Source organism: Sphaerodactylus townsendi, linkage group LG04, assembly GCF_021028975.2.
Source record: "Sphaerodactylus townsendi isolate TG3544 linkage group LG04, MPM_Stown_v2.3, whole genome shotgun sequence".
In the NCBI taxonomy this organism is placed as follows: Eukaryota; Metazoa; Chordata; class Lepidosauria; order Squamata; family Sphaerodactylidae; genus Sphaerodactylus; species Sphaerodactylus townsendi.
The window spans coordinates 136,077,742-136,103,711 of NC_059428.1; the positions used below are offsets into that span (position 1 = coordinate 136,077,742).

Genomic DNA, 25,970 nt, shown 5'->3' on the forward strand with positions numbered 1-25,970 from the left:
ATGGACCACCCTGAGTGCCTGCGTCTTACCACACAGGGGTTTATTTTGAGAGACTTTGATAATGATATCTTTTACTCTATAAGTCTATTTTTTATGTCTGAGATTGTAATAATGTGATTTTATGGAATCTTTATTTTGCAATTGTGAGTGTATCTCACCTGCCTAGCATTTGGATGGGAATTCCGGGGTTGTGATGCAGAGGCAGGCAATGCAAAACCACCTCTAAACGTCTTGAAAACCCCACCAGAAGTCAGCTGTGAACTGATGAACCACCACCACCACCACCCCTCCAATCTTATGTTTTATTCCAGGAGCTGCCTGGAGGGTTCATTTTGAAAAGTAGCATTAAACATTAACTGAATAAATACAGATCACACTGCCATACAAACTGAGAATTTCACTTGCATATATAAAAGAGACCCTTTCTCCTTTTGGCCTGAAATTCAGCAGGTCTGAGGGATCTCTCTGATGAGGTCTAAAATGCCAAAGTATTTCATCTCAACTGGTTGTTCCTAGTGGAACCAATGGAAATAAAAACTGAATATAGTAAGGAATCTAGACAGCTGTTCTAACAATTATAGGACCATTACACATGGAACGCTTTCCTCAGGTCTCTTTGCAGACGACCTTCCTTGCGTTTCTCTGATCACACGTGAGGAGGCACTCCCTCCTTTCCCCGAGTTCTTCTGCAGAGAGCTCTCCAGGCCTGGATCTCTAAACTCCACCCTTCAAGTGATTCTTAAGAGGCACAGATTTCATTACACCCGGTAGTCAAGACTGCTGTTTTAGCCCTTTAAGCAGTACTTCGGTTGATATTACTGTTCCAAAAGCAACCCTCCCTCCCCTCCCCCATGAAAGAGACAAAGCAGTTCCCTGGACCACAGGCTGCTAAAGAAGGGGACCATTTTAAAGCAGATATTATCTTCCCCTCCCCTTCCCTCCCCCTTCACACAACACTTGCTGCTGCTGCTGCTGCTGGAGGCCAGAGGCTTATTTTTTCCATGCTCTCTTTATAGCAGTATCTAAAAATATGACAATTAGAGGTTGGTGTTGTCTGATTGGGCTTCTTTTCTGTTGCTTGAAGCAGCCAGCAACATGGAAGGGTGGGAGAGGGGGAAGACCTGGAAAGTGGCTCGAGGGAGAGGGAAGATCTCTGGGGCAAAGCTGTGCCCTCTGGCAAATCTCCCTGCTTTGGTGGTGAAGCAAATGAAGAGACGTGCTGAAAGTGGTCTTGCTTGCTGCAGAGAGAATTGAAAGTGAAAGCGGGACTTGTGGAAACAGGTCTGTTCAAGAAATCTTGCTGCAAGGAACATCTGTTCCCATCACATAGCAAGTACCTTGTGTGCAATTGGCCATAATGAATTTTTCAAACACAAAACATTGTTTTCAAGTTATTCATGTGCGCAGAATGAATGCATACATAATACCCTTAAATGGAAGACATGCAAATAATGCTGAATACCTTATTCCCTTTTTGGCAGGCCTTTGAAAGTACTCTGAAGTCTTGGGAAGACAAACAGAAGTGTGATTCCTGCAAACCAGTCCTGAGATCTCCTTTGTACCCTCAACAGGCTGTGGAGCTGGCCACGGAGGAAGAGGCTTCACAGATCCAGTTCTGTTCTCAGGCTGCAGAAGAACTGATCACCAGGTACAGAGAAACTGGAAATCTGCAGAAGCAGCACTTAGTCCTGGCAGTAGAAGGCATTCTGAAATTTTGGCCGGATGTTTGTCATCACTCTGACAACATTACATTAAGGGGTTCACAGAAAAACCTACTTTACAGTGTGTTTTTTAATTACAGTTTTAATGTTCTGGAATCTAAGAACTTTTATGCTTACTAGATATCTGCTGTATATCACGCAAGTGCTGCAAATGTGTTCTTTGTCTTGTGCTGCTGTGATATGATGTTGTTCCTGTTAATTTGGCTATATGTTTTTAAAGGTAATTTGTACAGTACATCCATTCTCAGGCAAAAGTGGCAAATTCTCATTGGATCTTGAATGGTCTTTCTAAGGGATATTGAGCTGAAATTAAGCTTATGTGCTACTGTCTAGATTTAGCCAAAAAAAGAGCACTTCATGGAGGCCAACCACATCTCCTATCCGCTGGGGCAGGGCACTGTCTAATCAATTTAAAGGTTTCCATTCTGGACCGAGACACCAGCAGGCTCTGCTCTCACTGCTGACAGTGGATCATCTTCATGTTCGTCTGACCCGGCCTTTTATTTTGTTCCTGCTGGGCCCTAAACTGAACTGGAGCCAAGTCTGGCAGTTTGAGCAACTTGTAACTTATGCCTAAAATGATGCTGAAGGTGCCTTGTCAGTGAACTCTTTCTACAGAATGCTTCTATGGTGTGTTTCCTTGAAGTGCCCAAGTCACCTGGCCCATGTAGCACTGAACTGGTAGCTGTGCATAGAAAGTTCAGGCAGCTGGGCTGCATTCACAGAACAACAAGCCTTGATTTGCCAGCATGGAAATGCACCTTGGGCATCCTCTGCCACTTAGCTTCTTTCTTGCTCGCAGAATTAAGGTTTCTTCAGTTCCAGCAAATCTGTTTCTTGTGATACTTGAATCTAATTGATATTCAAATCTACAGTCATTGTGGGCCAGGGATTTCCAGCAGGTGCTCCTTCGAAGAGCGGATGGACCTAGCAAGGCGATACAGGGAGACGGTGTCCCTCAGATCTGTAGGTCCAATGCCACTAATGGCCTTAAAGGTCAAAACCAATACGTTGAAGATGGCCTGAAACTCGATGGGCAGCCAGTGCAGATGGTATAGGACCGGAGTGGTCCGGTCCCAATTAAATGTTCCCGTAAGCAGTCTGGCTGCCGCATGGTGTACGATTTTTAGTTTCTGGATCACAGTCAGAGGCAGGCTAGTGTAGAGTTACAATAATCCAGTCTAGAGGTGTAGTTACAATAATCCAGTCTAGAGGCGTAGTTACAATAATCCAGCCTAGAGGTGACTGTTGCATGGATCACAGTGACCAGGTCAGTAAATTAAAATGAAATAAAAAAGTTCTCTTTTCTATGAAAGAGTAGTCTAGAACCCCGGTTTGTAGGCTAGATAATGATCAATAAATTGCAGACAGGCAGGTTAGGACAAGCAGGTTTGCAGTAGGAAACTGTGGCTGGTGTTGAGCTGCATAACACACCGGGAAGCCAGAGGAGGGATTTGAAAAGAGACATTTTGGAATCTGAGTGAGGACAAGTGATGGATGTTGGCAACAGAATTCTGCATGGAAGAAGATGAGATGGGAAGGAAAGGCGAGAGAGCAAAGAAGGGTGTAGCATATAAAGCATGAGAGGAACCAGAAAAATGAGCTGAAATTTTAGCCAAGTAGACAGAGAGGAAAGTCCAGTTTTTGCAATATTGTGGAAGAAAAACAACTTGGCAATTAAATTAGTGTCTAGAGCTGCCTGTTTTGTACTTGCGTCTTGTTCATGTCTTTATGAATTTCCAATATACATGAATAAAGCTGAGGACTTTTAAAAATTCATCTTAATAATTTGTAGCAAGCCTGTACTTTTGACGTCGTGGTGGGCAGAGGGACGAGGGGCCCAAAGCAGTGGAAGCCATGATCAGATCTGGGAGATCCTGATTGCGTTCATCGGAATTGTGTTGGGACGATGTCTGAGGTCGCTGGGTGTGCTGTGCCTCCGCAGTGCACAATCTTTGCCGCAACAGCGCCAGCTCAGCAATCAATCTGGATGCAGTGGGCTTGCAAAATGGGTAGAGTTCCGTGGCAGTTGCGTAGAGTTCCGTGGCTTTTATCAATGCATTCAAGAGTCTGTTTGGCAACGCGTTTCTCAGTCCTTTCTCTGTTTTCTCCAACTCTTCTTCCAGAATCTGTGAAGCTGCAAAAATACACACCTTACTGGAACAAGAGCTGGCTCATGCCGTGAATGCGTGTTCTCATGCCTTAAATGAAGCCAGCCTGAGATTTCCTGAGGTAAAGCAATTGTAGGTGCTTTGTCAATAACAAAAAGAAGAAATAAATAAAAGAGCGACAATGAATTCCCACAAAAGGGGGCATTACACATAAAGGTGATGTGGTTATACGATCCATATGATTGCTGTACAGTGGAAAACAAATTGCAGTTGCCTTTCTTGTCCCAAACGTTGCCAGGCTCAGACTGTCTTGAAACATTTCTACTCTTCAGCGTATCCTGATAATTAATAGCCAAGGCTGTTAAGCTTCTGAGCTGCTAGGCCTCCTCATGCAACTTTTTTCCAGCCTCTTCCCTGCATTGAGTGATTATGGCCCAGATGGCAGGTGACGAGCAGACCTGGAGAGCAAGTCAAGCAGGCAGCCTTACCTGTGAGTCCCTCCACCCTCAGCAGCATCCTTTCCTGACCCCGGACCCTGCATTGGAGCCTTTGAGGAAACACTGCCGTCTTGGCTGAACACCCCAGCTAGTTTCCAGCAGAAGAAATCCAGGCACATTTGTTGCTGATGTATTGGCTTCCCGTTGTTTCAAACTGTTCATGCTGAAATGTAAGGCCCTTGTGTTTCTTTTCCTAGAGCCTTACGCGAAACATCGCCCTTGAAATAGTGGTCAGCGTGAAGGCGCTTCATGATGAAACGGAATCCTTGCTAGTAGGAAGGGTTCCTTTGGTAAGTGGGAATAAAACTGAGCCTTTAGTTGGCTTACTTAGCACACAGTAATCTCCATTTCTGCCATTCTTCAGGGAGGACGTCATCCTGAACTTGACCTAGTCATGAAGGAGCTGATGTGGTTATGCTGCTGCTGCTGATGTAGTAACCTTTCTGTGTTTGGGGGAACAGGGGCAAGTGGCAGTGGAGATGGGGGGGAACCGTTGGGGGCTGGAGAAGTGGGGCAGGGGGGGTCGTATCCAAGATGGACCTTTTTTCAAGGCTAAGAATTGATGTTGAAAAGAGGGGGGGGGTTTGAAGCACAGCCCAAATGACTTCTTCATAGCTGTGGGTCAGTTTGTTGATTCATTGCCATGACCGCAACAGTTGCTCGAATGGCATTTTAGCTTCAGCTCTTGCTGGATTTGGTGGGGCCCGTTCACCTTCATGAACTGGGCTTTCCAGGATTGTTATTATACCAAATCTAATTCTGGTGTGCAAAAAAAATGACCCTGGGTTGGATCTTTCCAGGTTTCCCCAGGTGAAAAGAGGAGGAGGGAGTCCCCTTCAGCACTCAGAAACACTGGGCAGGCAGCCATGGGACCTACAGGGATGAAAGACACGTACGATGGGCTGGGGCCAGAAGGGAAATTCTGTGAGATTGAGTAGAGAAGCGTCACAAGTTTTCAGTGCACAGCTCTCCTTCTGTGTGGAAAATCTGGTGCCTTGGGTAGGGAAGGGTAAATGCGTGAGTGGGCAAACAGTTCTTTGCATTTTGTGGCTACCGAATGTTAGGCGAGGGACGTGGAAACCCAGAAGCAACCCCCCGTCATCCGCCATTGCCAAGAGGTACATTGGGCAAGTTGCTGTTACGCTGAGCTCTTTGGAGAAAGACAGATTTAATAAATCCGTATTTAATTGCACAAGAGAGCAATGAAGTGTGCCTGTTTACGGGACATGAAGATGTTGGCTGGATTTGTTTCCACAGCAGTTGGAATCTCCTCACGAAGAGCTGCTCTCAATGGCTGTGCAAAGTTTGGAGGCTGAATTGAGGAAGTTGGCTGAAATCCCTTGGCTGTATTATGTTCTTCGGCTACATGATGATGAGGTGGGTAGGAGTTACCCTCACCTACCTGCTTTAATCTGATTAGGCATATAAATCCAGCAATGGTGTTATCACTTCATAACCTCTCTGTGTCAGGGTGGTGCTTATCTGGGCAAGATGGATGATCCCTTGAATCAGTGTAACCAGCTGTACATGGCAACCCAATGCTTGTCTTGATACATGTAACCAGCTCTGTTACATGTAACCACTGCCATCTATGCATTCTTTCCTTGACTCACGCTTTATGGCTTTGCATGCTTTGTAGTGAAGTAGGCCTCCCCTGCCTCGCCTGTCCCATGAGAAAAGAGTTACGACTGTTATCTTGTGGGCAGGAGACCAGGTGGCTCCTCTGCTATCTGTTGCTGACCTTGGGGCTGGGCACACTCACAGTCTCGGCCCCTGGTGCTGCCTCTGAGAATTCGGGAGGGGGGATCCTCTGGAGGGATATATGGGACCTGAGATGCCAAGTTTGTTAGAACTGGCTTTGCCAAGTGTTACGCTTGACTACCTCATCAATAAATGCTGCTGATTAATCAAAAAAGAAATCCTAATGACACACCCTTCACAAAAATGTAAAAACATATATCAAAAATTGCCCAATATATACCATAACCACAATACCAAACAATACCAAAAAACCCCCAACCAAATATAAACTGCAATTCATAAACTGCATCTTTTCAGGGATTCTGGTAGGAACCATTTTTTTGTGCACAGATTCATTTTTCATTTACAGCAAGTTCAGAATTCATAGCAACTTTAGGTATCTGTGTGCCCTTAAATTTATTCAATTTTCTGAAAATGTTATAGATTTCACCCTTAATTTAATGTTTCCTTTTCTATTTAGGATCCTCCGTTGGAATACGTTAAAAGAAACAGAAGCACGGTATTTCGTATAGTGCCAAAGTTCAAAAAGGAAAAGGCCAGAACACAGAAGACCAAGCCTCAACCTGGTATAGTTTTTGATACTGCAAAGAAAATTAGAACTGCATTAGAAAGATCTATTATTACATGGTCAGATAATGTATGGTGTGTTCCACATATTCAGTCAGTATTTAAATCACCAAGACTTATCATATGTTGTTCCTAAGTGAATTATAAACCCAGGCTTGTGAGCTTCTGTGCTGTATTAATCATTACTTCACTTTGAGATGATACGTAAATACCTTTCACTGATTCATCTGTCATTGGACTAGTCATCCTGGCCATTCTAATTGTAGATCCTGGGATTCCTTGGAACATCATTGGTTCTTTGTCATTGGCAAGATCAGTAACGGTGGAGAATCTTTCTGAAAAACAGAAAAAAATTGCTTTCCTTTACTGGTGCTGTGTAAACTGGATGGTTTCTGCGTTTTATTGTCAATTATTGCAGGACTGTTATGAGGCCCTGTAAGCTTGGACATATGTCAGTGTGTGCTGATTGCTTATGCCTCTGAATTCTTTGCTCTGGTCAACATTCTAACAGGAGAAAGAGCAACATGAAAAACTCTCTCTTAAGGTAGAGAGATGACAAGCCACTCTCTTCCAGAATTACGATAATTGTATTTGCTGGTAGGGAGATACAATCAAGAAAATTGTTAACGAGAAAAGTTTGTTGGGAAATGCAAGCTGAGTAGATTTCACCATCCTCTCAAAAATTAATGTGATTTGTTAAGGCGATTTTATATCTGAGTGTTTTAATAAGCAACATGGTTTTAAATGCTTGGAGCAAAATATGAACACAAGGATTATTCCTAAACCAAAGAGGCTTAATCGAAATTATTGACCCATTAAAAACATTGTGTGCCATATTTTGACTTCTGAATCAAAATAGAACTGAAGAAAAGACCCATGCAGAGAAAGAGTTGTTTACTTCCTTATGAAACTTGGCTTCCTCAAGTCTAGTTTAGGTCACTCCACTTAGAGAATAATATTGACAGACCTTTGAGATGTGCTGGTCATCACCTACCATTAATGACACATTTGCTGAACTAATTAATAACCACAACTATTAAGTGATATGTCACATGCACGCACACACACAGAGTCATACCTTGTATCTAGCTGAACACGCTCACCCCTCACAACTCCTCCCAGTTGATTTGTGGATGTTCAGAGGTTTGATAGCTCTGATGCTGATGCTGGAAGCATGGCTGCCACGTGTCTTGCCCCATCTTTCCCTCTTATTTTTCTTATACACCTTCTGAGGTTTGTTGAACTTTTAACCTGCATGATAAGGAACCGCCTCTGTGGAAGTACACTCGAGTTTTTGCTGTTGCTTCTGTGTTCTACTCTGTTTTCCACTTTCTATGGCATAAACCTTTGCTTGTAAAGCAGTTGAGCATGTGGAAATTAAGGGGGTTTTGCTCTTAACTTTGGTAGTTCAAAAATGGGGCACAGATGAAGTTGCTGCTTGGCTGGATCTGCTCAGTTTGGGAGAGTACAAAGAAATCTTCGTCAGCCATGACGTCCGAGGCTCTGAGCTTTTGCATCTGGAAAGGCGAGATCTTAAGGTATTTCTTTGTGCTACTTTTCCATTCCTGGGAATTTTCCTTTAATAGAGATTCGGTAAAACTTTTCCCCTGTTCCCACTCTGGTTATATGCTTATAGCTTGGCTTTTAATGTGCAAATATGAAAAAAGCAAACCCACATACCCAAAAACTAATACACAGTGCTATGCTTTCATCTGGTAATACCACAAATATTCGAGATTTTCTTCTGTCGTAGAGTTATAATAATAATGACAATAATAATAATAACAATAATAATAATAATAACAATAATAAATAATGATGACGATGATGATGACTCAATTTTTAGAGATGAATTCCAGACACTTGTGCTATGTTATGTGTATAACAACAACAACAACAACAACAATAATAGCTGCTAGGTTGAGCAAAACATGTTGGATGCTTTTTAGATAACTACAATTGTATCGGAATGATTATATTACTTTCAAATAAGGATTTTTCCCCCCCGGATTTTCATGGAGGTGATTTGCAATCCATGAACTAACATGAGGATTGATCAAGGCACAAGGTTTTAAAAATTCCTCTGAATCTTGGCTTCTGCTGCTTTCTCCTTTTTTAACTTCTGCCCTGTGTTCTGCAGGCAGGTCTAGTCAGGTCTCCTCGAGTGGTAGCAGACCCTTAGTCCTAGGGCTGGCCCAGCGTGGGGAGATGGAAACATGAGGCCTGTGCCTCTCCTCCCAGGCCAAGACTTCAGCAAGCTGCAAAGGGAGCAGCTTCCCCTGTCTGTGGAAGCAGCCCCTGGGACTCGCCTTTGTCCAGGCTTAGCTGGCGCCAGAATCCTGCAAAGGATTATCCCCCCCGCACACACACACACACACAACCATCTGGCACCAACCTGCTGCCTCTCCCATAAAATTGGACTACAGGCTACATATTGCCCCAATTCTTAAAATGCTTCTCTGGTTACCACTTCCCGGGTCAATAAAACTTTGGGTAAAAAGCTCCAAATGGTACTTTAAGGTCTGCTTGAGCCTGCAGGAGAATTGCCTTTATATCCGAGGCTCTGCTTCCTGCTCCCCTGCCTCCAGAGGTGAGTCAGGTGTCCACTGGGGCCTTTCTGGCTGATTTTATTTATAGTTCACGGATTACAGGATAAGACAACAATATGGGTCTGCAACCTGTGGCTCTCCATATGTTCATGGACTACAAATCCCATCAGTCCCTGCCAGCATGGCCAATTGGAGAACAACATGAACAACAGACTAAGGCCAGCCACTATGGAAAGTGGCATCAGGTGGTGCAGTAAAAGCAGAGTAATCGCTAGATTAAAATTCTATTCCATTATGAAGGCCCCTTCCTGGACTGTTCCAGTCTACTCCCATTCTAATCTCCCAGTAATACCTGCTTTGCACGTTCCGCTGAGTGACAGAAGGACAGGGGCCTTTCTGACCTCCTTTGGCAGGCAGTTCCACGAGGTGGGAGCCACCACAAAGAAGGCCACATGAACGGCCTCTTTTACCCATTTGTCTGCAGTGTGGTGCCTTCAGAAGGCTTTGCTCAGCTGTGTTAAGTGTGTGAATTGTTGTCCCTGAGGGGTTTTGTAGTTAATTACTGGATTGAACTCAGTAACTGGTGCGGGTGCCTGTAAAATGGGTGTGACCTGCAAATTCCACTTAGTGCTTGATAATCACTTAGTTGTGGTGTTCTGTACCAGAAGTTCTGAGTTGTGCTTAAGGGCAGACCCACGTGGAGTGCAGTGCAGACCGTCTAGCTTCGAGGTACCCCTAGGCTGGATCCACATTGCCAGATAAACTGTATAAAGATAGGGGGCCATCTTCCTTCAAGACCTCAGGCTTCCCAACCAGCAATGCCTCCATCTTGTCAGGATTCACTTTCAACTTGTTCTCCCTTGATTGTTGAACCACCACAATAAGGCATTGGTTCCAGATCTCTCTAACATCGTCAGGTGATGCGGATAAAGAAATACAGAGCTGAGTGTCATCAGGTTATTGATAGCAGCCTTCTCCAAATCCATAAATTATTTCTCTTAAGGGGTTTACATAGAGTGTGAGTGTCACCCCTCCCTTCCGTCTTTGTGTGGCATGCTCACACCCTAATGGCCAGTCAGCATGGCAACGGAAGGCGAAAACCGTGTGGTTCTTTGATCAGAAAGCTTCAAGCAGTTCCCGTCTTCTTCCTTCCTTCCCCACGTCTCCCATACCAAACCCTGGTGCTTCCCTGCTTCTCTTTTTCTCTCCTTCTCCAAAAGGGTTCCTCCCCCTTGGATCTCTCTGCTCTTGACTACGAGTGCCTGGTGGGCTGTCTGCCCTTGTCCACATTCAAATAGATATCACTGACTGAAGCCACCAGCACCATTTCTGTCCTGTACTCTAGCCCGAAACTGGACTGCAAAGGGTCTAGAGCAGGTGAATCATCCAGGAAGGCCTGGAGCTCTTCTGCCCTTTCTCTCTCAATCACTTTGCCCAAAAAAGGCAAATTAGACACTAGGTATCTCCTTGTGGCATGTTGTAGATGGAAGGAAGTGGTTATAGCGCAGTGGAAATGCCTCTGCTTGCCATGAAACGTTAGGAACAAGATCTACCAGACCACGGTCATGCAGCCTGGAAAACCCACAACAATCAGTTGAATCCGGCCATGAAAGCCTTCGACAATACATTGTATTCATCTACTTTTGATAGTGAAATAGCAAATGGATGATCTGCAAGCAGAGAAAACTTCCACTGGCATGAGAGAACCTCCATGGCAAATCTCCTGCAGCACACAGAATCGTCAGTGCCGCTGAGAAACTAACAAGAGTTCTGTGCAGCAGGCAGGGAAAAAAGATCCGTTTTGGCTGACAATGCTTGTGTTCTCCCATGCTTGGGAACACAAAATGCCCAAACAGATCTTTTTATAATGTGCTAAAGATCCCTGTTCAATCCCTGGCATCTCCAATTAAGTAAATGGCAAAAAAGGCCTCTGCTGGAGGCCCTGGAGAGCAGCTGCCGCTCAGAGCAGACAGTACTGACTGTGATAGCCCGATGCAGAATGTGCTCATGGCCCCCTCAGCTGCTCTTTGCTCTTCATTTGGGCAGGCATTGAAACACACCTGGTTCCCCACATGACATGATAGGACTCAGTGGTGGCAAACCTGTGGCACTCCAGATGTTTATGGACTACAATTCCCATCAGCCCCTGCCAGCATGGCCATTTGGGGCTGATGGGAATTGTAGTCCATGAACATCTGGAGTGCCATAGGTTCATCACCACGGTGATTGGTTTATTCTCTTAACTTGTCCTGGTGTGTAGTCAGTCAACCACAGACTTTGAAAATAAAGCAGGGCTTCTCCAATTCCTTCTCCTGCTGCCCCTTTCCCACTGAACCCTTTGAGACGTTACTGCCTTGGGGAACAATGTGTGGGAGGCCCACAGAGCGAGGGGTGAATGGATGGGTGTCACCAACCTCTTCAGTGCCTCTAAGGCACTGGGACAGCAGGGCTGGGTTGGAGTCATGCCTGTGTTCCCCATTACTTCTGGTGGCCGGACTGGTCATTTTAAGTTCTCTAGTATTGTGCTGGTTCTGTGGCTGAACTGTGCTTTTCAGCTGTCACTGTTCATTTGTTTTGGAATAATTGCTGTTATTGTTATGACTTTAGATTTCTATTGATATTATGATTGTATGGTTGCATTATTTTTATTGCAAAATATGTCAAAGAGAGAGGTGGTGGTGAAGAGTGCTGTCAAGTTGCAGATGACTGATGCCGACGCTGCGGGGCTTTCAAGGCAAGAGCCGAAGAAAGAGGGCTTGCTGTGCTTGCCCCTGCATTGCAGCCCTGGACTTCCTTGGGGGTCTCCTATCCAACTACGATCCTGTCCAGGGCTGACCATCTGTTGAGATTGGGCTAGCCTGGGCCACTGTTGCAAACCACTTTGAGTGATTAGTTTTTCAGAGAGACAGACAGTATAAAATAAAATTCTTAAAATAAAAAAATGTGAAGGGGAAAAGCAACAGGTGCAGCTGGTTAGTGTGCGCAATATTTTTTGTTATTTCCCGTGCTGTTCTTTTTAAATAAAAGTACTGATACTCATATATAACACCCCCTCCTTTAATATCCAACCTGATGAACAGTTCCAGAGAGCAAGTAGAGACATATCAAAAATCGTAGTAGTTGTTTGAAAAATGGACTTGAGTATAAAACTCAAAGCAGAAACTGGATGAAATAGTCCTGTGCCAACAGAGAAGAAGGAAAAGAAGTTGTCCTCATCCAGCTTAATTTAGTGGCACATTTCCTCCCCCCCCTCACTGTGCATCGCTTCCCTCCTTGTCTTTCCCTACCCAGTGGTGGGGCAGGAGGAGCTCCAGGTGTATAAAGTAAAATAAATGTTGTTTCTTTGGTGCTTAAGGTGTTTGAGTGGGAGATCACCAAGGAAGGCTCTACCAGGGCACTTCTGCTGCTCTCCTTGCCTTGAAAGTCCCTTGCTGGAATCGCCACAAGTCATTTGTGATTTAACAGCACTTACATGTAGTAAAGGGTTGTTCTACGAAGGGAACTTTTTCCTCATGTGCCAGCCAGAAAATCTGTATGAGCCTTAACTTGGAGACAGAGGCGGAATTACCAGGGAGCGGGGGGGGGGGGGGCAAGGTCTCCTGGGAAGTGTAGTTCCCACCAGGCCATTTCCAGTCTCAAGTGAACAGGCTGTTTTTTCCAGCCTGCACTTTCAGGCTGAACTAAGGTAAGTGTGTGGAGGTGGGGGCGGAAAACGCAGAGTGCGCACCATGCGCACTATGGCCCAGCTGCGCCTCTGCTTGGAGACAAACAAGAAAGTTGGTCTTTTCCCTGTGTCGTTCCCCACCCCCACGCAGGGGAGGCATAGATTAATGCCGGAAATTATCTCAAGGGTCATGATGTTTGTGTTATAGTGGTGCAGGTGTCCAGCACTTTCTAGAGCCGCGGCCCTCCAGATGTTATGGACTACAGTTCCCATCATCCCGGGATGATGGGAACTGTAGTCCATAACATCTGGAGGGCCGCAAGTTTGACATCTATGTTCTAGAGAATCTTTGAAATAACTTGCATTTGGCTGCCTTTGATGACCAAGTCTGAAACACTGGGAACGTGATCCAAGGCAGGCCTACTGAGAAACCTACTCCAGTCTGTTAACTGGAACAGGAAAATGTTCTTTGGATTGCCCTGCAGATTTATGACTCATAGTTGTGTGTTTTTGGATAAATAGCAAGGTATGTCGTTTGTTCTGTAAACTTTAGGATTATCTCAGTAGGTTCTAATGTCTTTTTCTGTGTTAAGAGATTAAAATAATAACAGGTTAAGGCCAATGGTGCAGAATAGCAAAACTATATTTTATTACTACATAAAATTCCTTATGCATTTCTTCGGTGGAATTCATAGGGAATGTTATCTGAGCAGTAAAATATATTTTTACCTATTTTACACCATCAGTCTTGGTCTGTTTTTATCGTCTGTGACTGGTGTGGCCCTTTTACTTCTCCTTTCTCCTGCATTAAAATAAATAAATAATGTTTGGTCTTCGAGTTGGGAAATGTATGTACAGGATAAAGTAACCAGATCCTAATAATAAGTCAACACCCTCCCCATCATCTTAAATACTAACCCTGTAGGGTTGTCACATGATTCAATGCAGTAACTTCCATGTAATGTCACACACGGGTCGAGGGGAACATTGATTGCAGGTATAGCACTGTAGTTACATTGTCCTTCAGTAGAAATTGGGTCATTTGTCTTGGTCCTTCTGAGTAAAGATAACATTGATAACTGGACACTCTTGCTTCCTGTAAATTAAATTTGCACCTTTCTTGTCTCGTAGGACCTGGGGATAACGAAGGTGGGCCATATGAAGCGAATTCTGCAGGGAATTAAGGAATTGGGCAGGAATACACCTTTGCCAGAAATGTAGCAGCATCGCTGCCTTCGAAGGAGAAATGCCACTTCTGCAGAGCTGTGGAAGCACGTGACCCTCTGCGCACCTCAGTCTGTGGACAAGTGGGCACCAGTATGTGTCAAGCACGTTACTGTATCGGACAGAAGAGCTGGATGAGGAGAGTTTGAAAGATTTCACGTTTCTAGAAACACTATGAAATATATATATATATATTGTGAAGAGCAGTTGTGTAAAACGTGGGCTGTGTCATTTTATGATTTATCTGTCAAGAGTTATCCAAGTGTAGTTACATATCTGGGTCTTAATCGGTCGAGCAGCAATTACTTTTATGAAATGATGTTGCTGAATTTGAGAACTTCCCAGAATCTCTTGCACAATTTTCCAACAGAGACTCACACATGTGAGTTTTTAGGTGAAAGCGATACCTCAGCAATTCTCTCTCTCTCTCTCTCTCTCTCTCTCTCTCTCTCTCTCTCTCTCTCATTCACTAGCCAAGAAATAAAATTCGAGTCAGGCAGTACCCCAGGAATGCAAACAATAATGCATGGTTTGTCTGCTGGAACTATAACTGCCTTTTTTAAAATGACACAACTTAAGCAACTGAACAACTTTTGTATCTTTTTCAAGTTTTAAGTTATCACAGCTCTGTACTCTCTTGTTGTTAGAGTCTTTTCCTGTTGCTGTGTGTTGTATGTTATCTAAATGTGCCATTAGGCAAAGAACTTTGGCTGTAAACATCTCTGGCATACCCAGGAAGAAAAGTGTGCTAAATGCAAGAGAAAGTTTCTATACTCTTGATGACATGTACTTTCAAAGCCTGGTTCCTCATGGAGTTATGAGCTGACTTCCAAGGGAAGAAAAAGTCTAGGCTATAAATATGCAATGTTTCTCTCTTATAGCCTCTCTTAAGGCAAATGCAGGGATAACGGAAAGGCTGCTTTTGAATGCAGAGATGAGGCCCAGTTATGAGCCATGATTTTAAACTGCTTCACATTGAAGGCATCACTAGGACTAACTTTGAGAATATCAGGGTTTGATTTTTGTGTGTGTGTGTAATCAAACTTTGAAATGTTCTGGCAGTAAAAATTACAGGTCAGATGAAGTATTTGTCTAACCATTGGGTGTCTTTGCTGTATACATAAACTTTCAACGTGGGAATTATCTGTCCTCATCAGAAATATTTAATGCAGGCTATGTGTGAAGCATGTTTAAAAAAGAAAAAAGATCAGGGCAACTGTTAATGTGAACTAGTTTGTCCGATTCGCTTATGAGCTCTGATCGCTTTGCACAAATGTGTTGGTTTTCCTTCCCAACTGAGGCAGAGGTCTTTCAAGGTGAACTGTTAACATCAGAGGAGAGCAAGTGTCACGTACACACGGCTTTTCAGCAATGAAAAAAACTCCATGCAGTGCAGAGAAACAATCTGTCCGCATCAGCAGGGAACCAGGTCATCTCCCTTCCTCTTCCGTAGGGTTGGGGCCAAACTGGAATCAGCCAATGGAGCGCCTGCAAGTGACTCTTCCCTTCATGCTTTGCAGTGGCTCTGCTGAGGACAGGGACCCAACCAAGGAGCTTCAGGGAGGAGAGGAAACGGCAAACCTGCCCCCTCTCCTCCCTTTGACTATTGGAGGAGGGTGGGCAAACTCAGCTCCAAGACTGGCTTTACTAGAGCAAGAGCCAGGAGGGAGCTGTTGTACTAACTCTCCTCTTCTGGCAAGAGATGGTTCATTTTGTTCACAAGTGTCAGCAGAGGATGTCGCAGGGCACACATACTAGGGCAAGATAGAGAACATCGACTTGTGCGAGATTCTTCCCCTTCTACAAGTTTGGATCCAACCCATAATATTTTAAAAAGAACAAACCACAAGGCCCATTGTTGCATTTGCATTTCCACTTAAGCAGCAGCCAGCAAAGGCGTTCTGAGGGATGCTGCCAAACGCTTCAGGGCTCAGGGCACTCAGTCACGGACCAGGAAAGGGATTTGGGCCAGTGGTGGGATTCAAATAGTTTAACAACTGATTCCAGTGGTGAGGTTCAAATAATTTAACAACTGGTTGTACACAAGCACCATTTTAACGACCGGTTCTGCCGAAGTGGTGCAAACCTGCTGAATCCCACCACTGATTTGGGCATCTGAGTTGATAGTTCCATGCACTGGTGGGATTCAGCAGGTTCGCGCCGGCCGAACCGGTGGTTAAAATGGTGGTTAAAATGGTAAACAACCAGTTGTTAAATTATTTCAATCCCACCACTGGTTCCATGGGAATGTCAACTCAATGCATGGCAGCTGTGAAAAAGGCAAACTCTATGCTGGGGATAATTAGGAAAGGAATTGATAATAAAACCGCAAAGATTGTCATGCCCTTATATAAAGCAGTGGTGCGACCGCACTTGGAGTACTGTGTTTAGTTCTGGTTGCCATATCTCAAAAAGGATATCGAAGAGATAGAAAAAGTGCAGAGAAGGGCAACAAGGATGATTGAGGGACTCAAGTACCTTCCTTATGAGGCGAGGCTGCAGCTTTGGGGACTTTTTAGTTTGGAGAGGAGACTCGGGAATATGATTGAATTCTATAAAATTATGCAATAGAGAGAAATTTTTCTCTCTCACAATACTAGAACCAGGGGGCATACACTAAAAATTCTGGGGGGAAGAATTAGGACGAATAAAAGGAAACATTTTTTAATGTAACTGTGATTGATGTTTGGAATATGCTGCCACAGGAGGTGGCGATGGCCACTAACCTGGTTAACTTTAAAAGGGGCTTGGCAGCAGCGCCGGGCAGGGAAACCCCTCTGCCCGACTGAGCAGGCAGGCGCCGGCTCTGTGGGGCAGAGGGGGAATGGCGGCTGTGGGGATAGCAGAGGGGTGGTGGTGGCTGCTCTGGAGGGATATGCATATGCTACCCTCTGACCTCCTGGGGTCGGAGGGTAGTGTGGGTGTGTCCCTACAGCCCTCCAGAGCAGCACTTGAAGGACAGGTGAGTGGAGGAGATGTGAAAAGCGGCGCCCTCACGCACAGAGCCACCTCTAGTTCGGCCCCTCGACTCACCTTTCCTTCCAGCGCTGCACTGGAGGGATGCACCCACGCCACCCTCCGACCTCCAGGCCACGTGGAGCCGCAGTATTAGGCTGAAAGAGCTGCATGTGGCTCTGGAGCCGCAGGCTGCAGACCCCTGATCTATGGCTACCAATCTTGATCCTCCTTGATCTGAGATTGCAAATGCCTTAGAGACCAGGTGCTCAGGAGCAGCAGCAGCAGCAGCAGAAGGCCATTGCTTTCACATCCTGCATGTGAGCTTCCAAAGGCATCTGGTGGGCTACTGCGAGTAGCAGAGTGCTGGACTGGATGGACTCTGGTCTGATCCAGCAGGCTCTTTCTTATGTTCTTACGTTATTATCTTCTGGAAATGGAAGAAGTAGAATTAAGAGGGATGAATTTTTGCTCCCAAGAACTATTGGCCACATTTGAGCACTCAAAGTGGGCAAGACTTCCCACCAGACAGCACAAGATGCCCAATAGCAAAATGACGATCTGAGGCTGTTTACTCAGGGTGTGTCGATGTCCAGTACTTGACACAGATCTCCTAATTTTCACATGGAACTTATTTCTGTATTATTTTTGATAATTTGGAACCACAGACCCACACAACGTTCTAGTTTTATAAGATTACAAAATTGCTGTTAGTGCAAGTACTGAAGTCTTAGAAAAAAGGAACTGCTTTTCTTTTCTTGTGATAGAACCAGTTTTTGGAAATGTTCTCTTATCTGATCAAAAAGCTTTCTTCAAAAGGATGTAGAGAAAAAATGATGTCTAATGTAGTGCTAGATCTTCGACGTTGACTCATTGCTGTTTTTATATATATATTCACAGATTGATCTGAGATACTTTATGGAAAAATTATATGAATATCCAAGATCCTCAACATTGATTTTTTTTAAAAAGTAGATTATAATTTGAAATGAGTTTTAATTACATAAGGGTTAATCCTTGAGAAAAATGTGGAACAATAAATTGTGAATTTTAGCTGATGTTACTCTGGGAAGGAGGGGTGGTGAGAAAGGTGAAATGCAGGACAAATAGTTATTTGAAGACAAAACATTTTGCAGTAGAAGATGCATTTGACTTTACCATTTTTGTTCCAGGTGTAACATTTGCCACAAGCTGTTTGGAGCTTGTGGCTTGTTATGTCTCCAGGTGAATTGAGAATTAATAACTTCTGTGGAAGTGGGGACAGTCCCTCTTGGCTGATGCAGTGGCGAAGCCACAAGGGGGCGTGGGGGGGGGCGTTGTGCACCGGGCGCATGCCTGGGGTGCAAAAATCGCCCCAGGCCCCTCCCCCTTCCTCCCCCCGGCGTCCCCCACCCCCCTTCCCACACTTACCTTAGCTCCTTCAAAAGGCCTTGTTCTCTGTAAAAACAACCTGAGGAACTACAGTTCCCAGAAGACCTTGGGGCTCACAAGGTCTCCTGGGAAGTATAGTTCCCATCAGGCCTTTTTTTTACTGAGAACAAGGCCCTTTGAAGCCTGAAAAAGTTCTGAAAAAATAACTAAGGTAAGTGTGGGAAAGGGGGGGGGCGGAAAATGTGGAATGCGCGCCAGGCATAGTTTGGCCCAGCTACGCCTCTGGGCTGATGCCACGTTTTAAAGTCTCACTGTATCTGCTTTAGTTGACCAACACCATGGTGGACAGAAAGAAACTTTAAAACCCACAACTAGCTACACTAATCTTGTCTGTTGAAGAGGAAAGGTGTGTGTTTTTCAGGAAGAAACTGTAATAGATTTAGTGTATTCATCTTATCAATAGCTTCAGCGTGTCCTACAGACTTGTGAGGTTATTGGAATCATTGCTGCATATATCTGGTGCTGGAATGTTGTCTGAAGCGAGTTTGTAAGTTTGTGAAACAATTTAATGTTCCAGTTTTTTATTCCAAAAAGGACTGTTTTGGAAAGTCATAATCTTTGTTTTAATGTGTTGTTGGGGACTATGAGACTGTAAACCTGGGCTGATTCTCATGGCAGTCCCCAGCCTTACAGAATTCCAAAGATCAGGAAAGGTTTTAGAGTTAAGAATGGTAGCTGTGGTTTGCAGGCAGCAACTGGGAAGTGGTTGAAGCCACGTGGATTGCCACTTTGTTTATGACAGCATGGATGTGTCTGCCGAGCTTTCCCAGAGACCTCTGGATCTTGCAGAGTGGAGGGTGTAGGAGCTCTTGGCGAGGCTCTTAACCAATGACCAAGGCTTTCAGCTCATTCCAAAAATAGTGCAATTGGCACTGAAAGTGTCTAGCTTGTCAGTTCTGCGGGAATTGTTATCAATGTAAGATTTTTGTCCAACATAAGAACATAAGAACAAGCCTGCTGGATCAGACCAGAGTCCATCTAGTCCAGCACTCTGCTACTCGCAGTGGCCCACCAGGTGCCTTTGGGAGCTCACAACAGTCCTCTGAATGGTGGATCAGTGGGGTAAAGTATATCAATGGGATTAGGAATAACAACAAGGCATTCTTCCTTTAAGTCTGCCATGGAACTGTATAAGCCAGATTCTGTACATTTGTTACTGTAAGATCTACGTAAGTAACTAAACACAGCCATAATTATTTGTGCGTGCCTTTGTGTTTATGCATCCATGTTGTGTATAACACTGTTCTAGTCCATGTGAAGAGTAGCAAATACAAACCTACAAATGGATAGGAGATTTTATAGCAGTTATTTTTGTATTCAGTGATGGAAAATAGATGGCTCAAAATGTTTACAGATTCTTAGGATGCAATCATATGCAGAGTTAGTGCCACTAAGGCTATGGATTTCAATGTGCTTAATTCTGCACAGGATTAGTTTTCTTAAATATTTATAAGATATGGTTTAAAGACAGGGCAAGTTTGACATTTGACACCTAAGATTTCATATAGGTTTTTAGTCTGTTGTTTACCATATTGTCTAATGTGATTTTTTTTTAGAGAAAAGGATAATATGTCTATTTTCCCAATGTGAAATTAGTACTGAATTCTTTCCTAAAACCATCTAATTTCTATCCCTGATAAGCACTTTGACATTGTTTTCTACTACAAATTGAAAAGCTAAAGAAAATCTACCAAGTTTTTCAAATGTGAACAATATATATTATTTGCAAGTAAATGAACCAGTAGTGTTTCATAATGCTTCTTCAGGATATTCCAGTTTACCCCTTTCTGAAGGAAGTGACTGTTTTAACGTATTCCTCATGTACCTTCAGCATATTTTGAATAAGCACTTTAAAAATCAGTATCCTTTTTAAAAAGAGTGTTTGTAGACTTTGTTTCAATAGAATTCAGAAAGGTGTTATTGACGAAACATGCTGGGCCAAATCATGAAGTCCCGCTGCACAAACGAAAATAATCCCTGGAACAACCACAGTCTGGCAGTTTTAAGCCCCATTGAGTTGGATGGAACCATGAAGTGCACATGTACATATTTTCCAATGAAATAGCTGGAATTTACGAGGACATAACCAGAGCTCTATGTATTTAAATGTACACAGCAAGATCCAATGTTTGAGGTGCTGTATAAACTGAGTAGTGTTTTAAATTGGGTGTGATGGCACCACCACTGAAAAAACCCATGTGTTTGATAAAAAATTGAGTGGTTTTATAATGAGACTTTTATACCATGAATATAGCCTAGAAAAGGGTTGTCTTCTGTTCATTTTTCCATAGCTGAAATGGGTCTCAGTCCATTCCCTGGGCCTAGGAGTTACTTTACACATTCAGCCATTGCCTGCCAGGTCCTGGTTTGAGCATGACCATAACCCCAGGTTTTTGTGACGCCTTCATGCGCCTTCTTCCTGGGCATTTCTGAGCATTGTGGGTGGGCTGATCCAAGATTAATTTGGGTCATTGGGAAGTGTGTTTAATGGCAGAATTTTGGACCAAGCTGAATAGTGAATCCTTTCTAAATCCTTTCTGGGCATGTATATGGTGAGAAAATGTACTTCCCCAATAGCTATAATTTTTTTAAAGTGTATCTTTAAGCCTAGATCCTTTCTTAGATCAGTACCTGTGTATTTAGAGCAGGGGTGTTCAACTCTGGTGCCCCAGATGTTCATGGAATACAATTCTCACCAGCCCCTGCCACCATGGCTAATAGGAATTGTAGTCCATGAACATCTGGGGCACCAAAGTTGGACACCCCTGATTTAGAATATACCCATCACCAATCATTCACTTAATAATTAACTCATACTTGGGAGACATTAAAAATCTCTGGGACAGTTTGACTCTCAATAAGCCTCTCTGGTGTGAACAAACCTTAAAAGCCAATCCTGACTGAGAGTAGCCATGCAAAATATTGACTCTAAAGCAAACAGAAAAATACATCACATGGTGATTTTAATTATTCTTTTTTCCTGGTGTTGGTCAATGGATCATTTTGTCCATTTGTGGACTTGCACATCCTGCTAGCCTCAGTGGAAATCAAAGCCAGTCCCCAAACTCTGGCAAGAGACAGCCACTGAGCCTGGGGACTTCTGACCTCAGCAAGCATCTGGAATTGTTTGTAATTATCAAGTAACCATATGCTGACATATATTTATCAAAGACATTCTGAAAATTGATGCCGACATCAGTTAAATGCCATTTGGGCCCACTGAACAGCGATCTTCTGTCACAGTGAGTCTCTTGGAACACTTTTAGACACTCCCTTTTCTACTTGCCTTTCTCAGTTTTCTAGTTTTTGCATGATAGGGATTAATTGTAGCCATTGGGCAGCAGCATGTTTCTATCTAATGGATATTTTTTAAAGTGTGGTAGATGTTCTTCTCTTTGAGTCCTTACCAAGGTATTTCCCTGTGCACAAGTGCATGTAGTTATATTTGTAATGGTTCAGGGAAGTAAGAAGCAGGTCTGTGGAGGCAACTTGGGCCTAGCTATAGAAACACCAAATCAAGGGCCAGGCTTTGAGCTCTAGCTTGTTCTTTGAGCGTGGACAATCTGAGCATTCTGTGCCTCCATTTTCCCATTTGGGAAATGATGATCGTGCACCTCCCGGTTTACAAAACACACCCTGGAGGTACCCAAATGGCAAATGTGATGAGATCAATGAACCGTTTTCCTGTGTTGAATTGTAGATTGGGGTATTCAACCTTTGTGAGCTTATTTGGAATTCGGACACAGCATGGTGGGTACAGCCACAGAGTGACTGCTGCAGGAGGCAGAGCCAGCCACAAAATGGCTGCCAAAGCTTACCCTCAGTCACGCATAGTGAAGATCTTTGTGTTGTGCTGGCAGCTGCTGCCAAAGCAACATTTTCAAAAATCTGCACAGCCAATCAGAAGCCCCCCCCCCCCCCCCCGGCCCTGGCCCCAGCCTAAAGACACTTGGCAGGTGACAGAACAAGTGTCCATCATGGTGCTCACAGGCACTATGTTGGAGACCCCTGCGGTAGATCATGTTGGGGCAGATAATGTGTAAATTGCCCATGCATGTTCACCGATTCTCACGATTAAAGTCCTCTTCGGCATGTTGATGCTGGCCCCATGAGAACATGCCAAAGGTTGTCTTGGACCAGCAAGATGCTGTTCTGCATGCTATGAAAGGGTCATGTTTTGAAATGCCTGACATACTTGGCGGTAGAATCTGTTGAGCAGAGGATGTTATTAAGTTTGGGTTATATTTATTTGTAATCTTCGTTAAGAAGCGAGAGTTTTGACCGTTTACATTCTGTTTACAATGGCACAGGTTTATTTTTTAATATATACAGCAACTGAGGTATTTATTGCATATAATATTTTGAGAGACATTCTATGTGGTTTTTTTTGCACCTTTGGAATATATTTCTGTGTACAGGATATTTGGATGGCTCTGTCAAGAGTAATTTTATGATTCCTAAGTGACGAGTTTTTTGTGCCTTTTTATCATTGGATGCATGATTACCTATTTATTGTACGGAAGTCACAGATGTGTATTTTGTATGTTGCTGGAAGGCACTGTTGATTTCATTGATGTTCATGAGAGATGCCTCTCTTGGAGGACATTGCTTGATCTTCCTTCCAAAATAAACAGATGCATACCATCTCATTCAGTACTGAAGTGTTTGAGAATTTGTTTTATGACCAGGAGGGGAAAAAAATCCTTTTGGCCATTACCCTGCTTCAATATCCTGATTTTAATTGAGAAGAAATACAGTTGAGATTGGAGCCCAGGTTGCTCCATCTATCTCTGTTAAAAGGCCATGGCTAAAACCCTGCTGGTCTCAAAGATCACAACATCGTCAGGATCCCACATAAACACGTGAAGCTGCCTTATACTGAATCAGACCACTCAGGTCCCTCAGAGTCAGCCCCAAGAGAGCAAATTGTCCAAGTTCACCAGGTGAGTGCCATTGCAAGCAGGGGATCAAACCTTCACCTGCCTGTCCTCTACACAATGCAGAAGAGGCATCCTCACAATGATATCTGATGCTCTGCAAGTCATACCCATTTCTGCTGCTGTAGGCCTCTTGTGTGGACATTGCAATCCAAAACTGTCTTCACATCTGTGAGGACTACCTGAATGCTTCGCTGCCTCCTGGCAGATGGAGATGCACAGTGCTTGGGGATGCAGCTGGAAGGTTACAACAAATTGAGAGGGCTCGCTGAAGAGGGTGGTGTAAGCAGTGGCGAAGCTACAAGGGATCGGGGGTGTACCGTGCACCGGGCGCATGCCTGGCGGGCGGAAAATCGCTCCAGGCCCTTCCCCCACAGCGCCCTCTTGCGGTGCCCCCCCACCCCTCTTCCCACACTTACCTTAGTTCCTTTCCTTTTCGTAGAACTTTTTCAGGCTGAAAAAAAGGCCTGCTTACAGTACAGGCTAAAAGCAGCCTGAGGAACTAGTTTCCAGGAGACCTTGGGGCTCACAAGGTCTCCTGGGAAGTATAGTTCCCATCAGGATGTTTTCCTGAACTGTGAACAAGCCTTTTGTTCAGCCTGAAAAAGTTCTAGGAAAGGCTGGAAAGGAGACTTAAAATGAAATGGGGGAAGAGTGCTAATGAAGAACCATGCGGGGGGAGGGAAATATAGACTGCACACCGGGCGCAGTTTGGCCCAGCTACGCTTCTGGGTGTAAGTCAGGGCCGAGTTCTCAGCTTCAGTACAGTACAGTAAACCTTTATTAGGCATAAATAATTCTGCATACAGTATGTTTGTATCATAAACAACAATACAAGGAATCCAAAACACTAAGTTAGGATAAATTATACACAAACTTTCTGGAGACCTATTGTGATATCCATATGTTAATTAAAACCGATTTGAATGACTTCTCATGTTTATTTCAATGACTTGAGCCTCAGACATTAAATCAATGTAATTTAGATGACTGGATACATCGAGGGACACATTTTAGTACCGTCTTTGAGATATTACTTCCGCTAGATATGTAGCAACCCTAAAGGTTATCTCAGAAGATGCATCACTAAGTAAATACTTCACTACATAAGCTGAAGGCAAATTTGTTTTAGCTTTAATAATCGGGGTTATATAGTGACTATGTAATGCAGAGTGTAGCTGACATTCTAGGAGGATATGCTGTATTGTATCCACGGCATTTATAGAGCATGGGCATTGTCTGTCAGCGAATAAAACACCTTGAAATCTCCCGATTGTAACTTTAGAAGGAAAGGCGTTTACTCTGGCAAGCATAAATGCTCTGCGACGAGATGGACTGTCGAGACTATAGAAGTATTTTGCTGTCTTCCCATGTAGGATGGGTAGGTTTAGAAAATCTGGGGAACATACTGCAGGTTGTACTGTGTGAAGGGACTGAAATTCCATATCAATCTGTCTTTGGCTGAGCAATCTAAATATATATTCCTCATTAAGAGGTTCGAGAAATTCCAGAGAGAATCCTAGAGTTCTTATTTTGGGTTCAATATGGAATAACCAGGATATGCCCAGTCGGTCAGATTTAAAATAGGAGAATAACTAATTTTCCTTTACCCTAAAGAATATTTTTAGCCAAAATTTAAAAAGCATAATCCAAGCTTTCGTTTCAATAGAGTGTATACCCAGTTCTGCATAGAAGTTCTCAGCTTCCTGTTTCATATGCCACAGACACTCCAGTTCCCAAACAGGGAAGTATTTGCACTAACAGTTATTCTTGCACATTGTTTTACTGTGAAACACCCTCTGCTTTGGAGCAAAATTCAAAAGCGCTGGGAAAAGCCTGAAAAAAGGAAGCCACTGTCATTGAGTAGCTGAGTGAAAAGGCCATGATGACTTTGCAACCTAATATCCATCAACATTGGGGGTTTTAAACAACCTAACCGAGAAAGAGAAGAGCCGGTATAGTGTAATAATTCGACTCTCCAACTGGGATCTGGATTAGTATCCCTGCCTGCCTCACAGAGCTGATGTGAAAATAAAATGGGAAAGGGAACAGCACTTTGAGCTATGATTTGCGGGCCCATCCTAAGCAGAACCTAACCCCATGGAAATCTGTCACTTCAGAAGAGTGTAAAGGTACTTTTTTTTTAATAAATGGAAGAAGCTTTCAAAATTGAAATATTGTTTTCCAAAAAAACAGCTGAAATGTGAACTTCTGATGACAAACAGTTGGCAGTTTAAAGCTACCAACATACACTGCACTTCAAATGACAGATTAGAACAATAAAGGATCCAAATCTATTCATTCCAGTATTGTTCCAATATATTAACAAAATTGCAGTTCTGACCCAGGTGGCCCACCCCAGCCTGGTCTTGTCAGATCTAAGAAGCTAGTCAGAATTGGCCCTGGTTAGTACTTGGATCAGAGACCAGAGAGGCAGACAATGGTAAACTACCTCTGAACATCTCTTGCCTTGAAAATCCAATGGGGTCACCATAAGTTGGCCATTATGTGACAACAAAACCCCTCACACAAAAAACAGGAAGCCCATGTTGA

At 43.7% G+C, this 25,970-nt stretch overlaps 1 protein-coding gene and 1 long non-coding RNA gene across 2 annotated transcripts in view; both read left to right on the forward strand.

Moving 5' to 3' along the window:
- DGKH (diacylglycerol kinase eta) overlaps positions 1–16,139 on the forward strand; it is a 109,127-nt gene extending 92,988 nt beyond the window's left edge. Inside the window, 7 exon segments of the mRNA XM_048494860.1 lie at positions 1,482–1,648; positions 3,848–3,953; positions 4,527–4,619; positions 5,587–5,706; positions 6,551–6,656; positions 8,065–8,195; positions 14,002–16,139. Of these exon segments, the coding sequence (XP_048350817.1) occupies positions 1,482–1,648; positions 3,848–3,953; positions 4,527–4,619; positions 5,587–5,706; positions 6,551–6,656; positions 8,065–8,195; positions 14,002–14,091 (813 nt within the window). The 3' untranslated portion in view covers positions 14,092–16,139.
- A 2,457-nt stretch (positions 16,140–18,596) lies between these two features.
- On the forward strand, positions 18,597–23,136 carry LOC125431734. Its single transcript, XR_007244337.1, has 2 exons — positions 18,597–21,130; positions 21,236–23,136. It is a non-coding gene; the product is annotated as an uncharacterized LOC125431734 (long non-coding RNA).
- Positions 23,137–25,970: the final 2,834 nt, after the last annotated feature.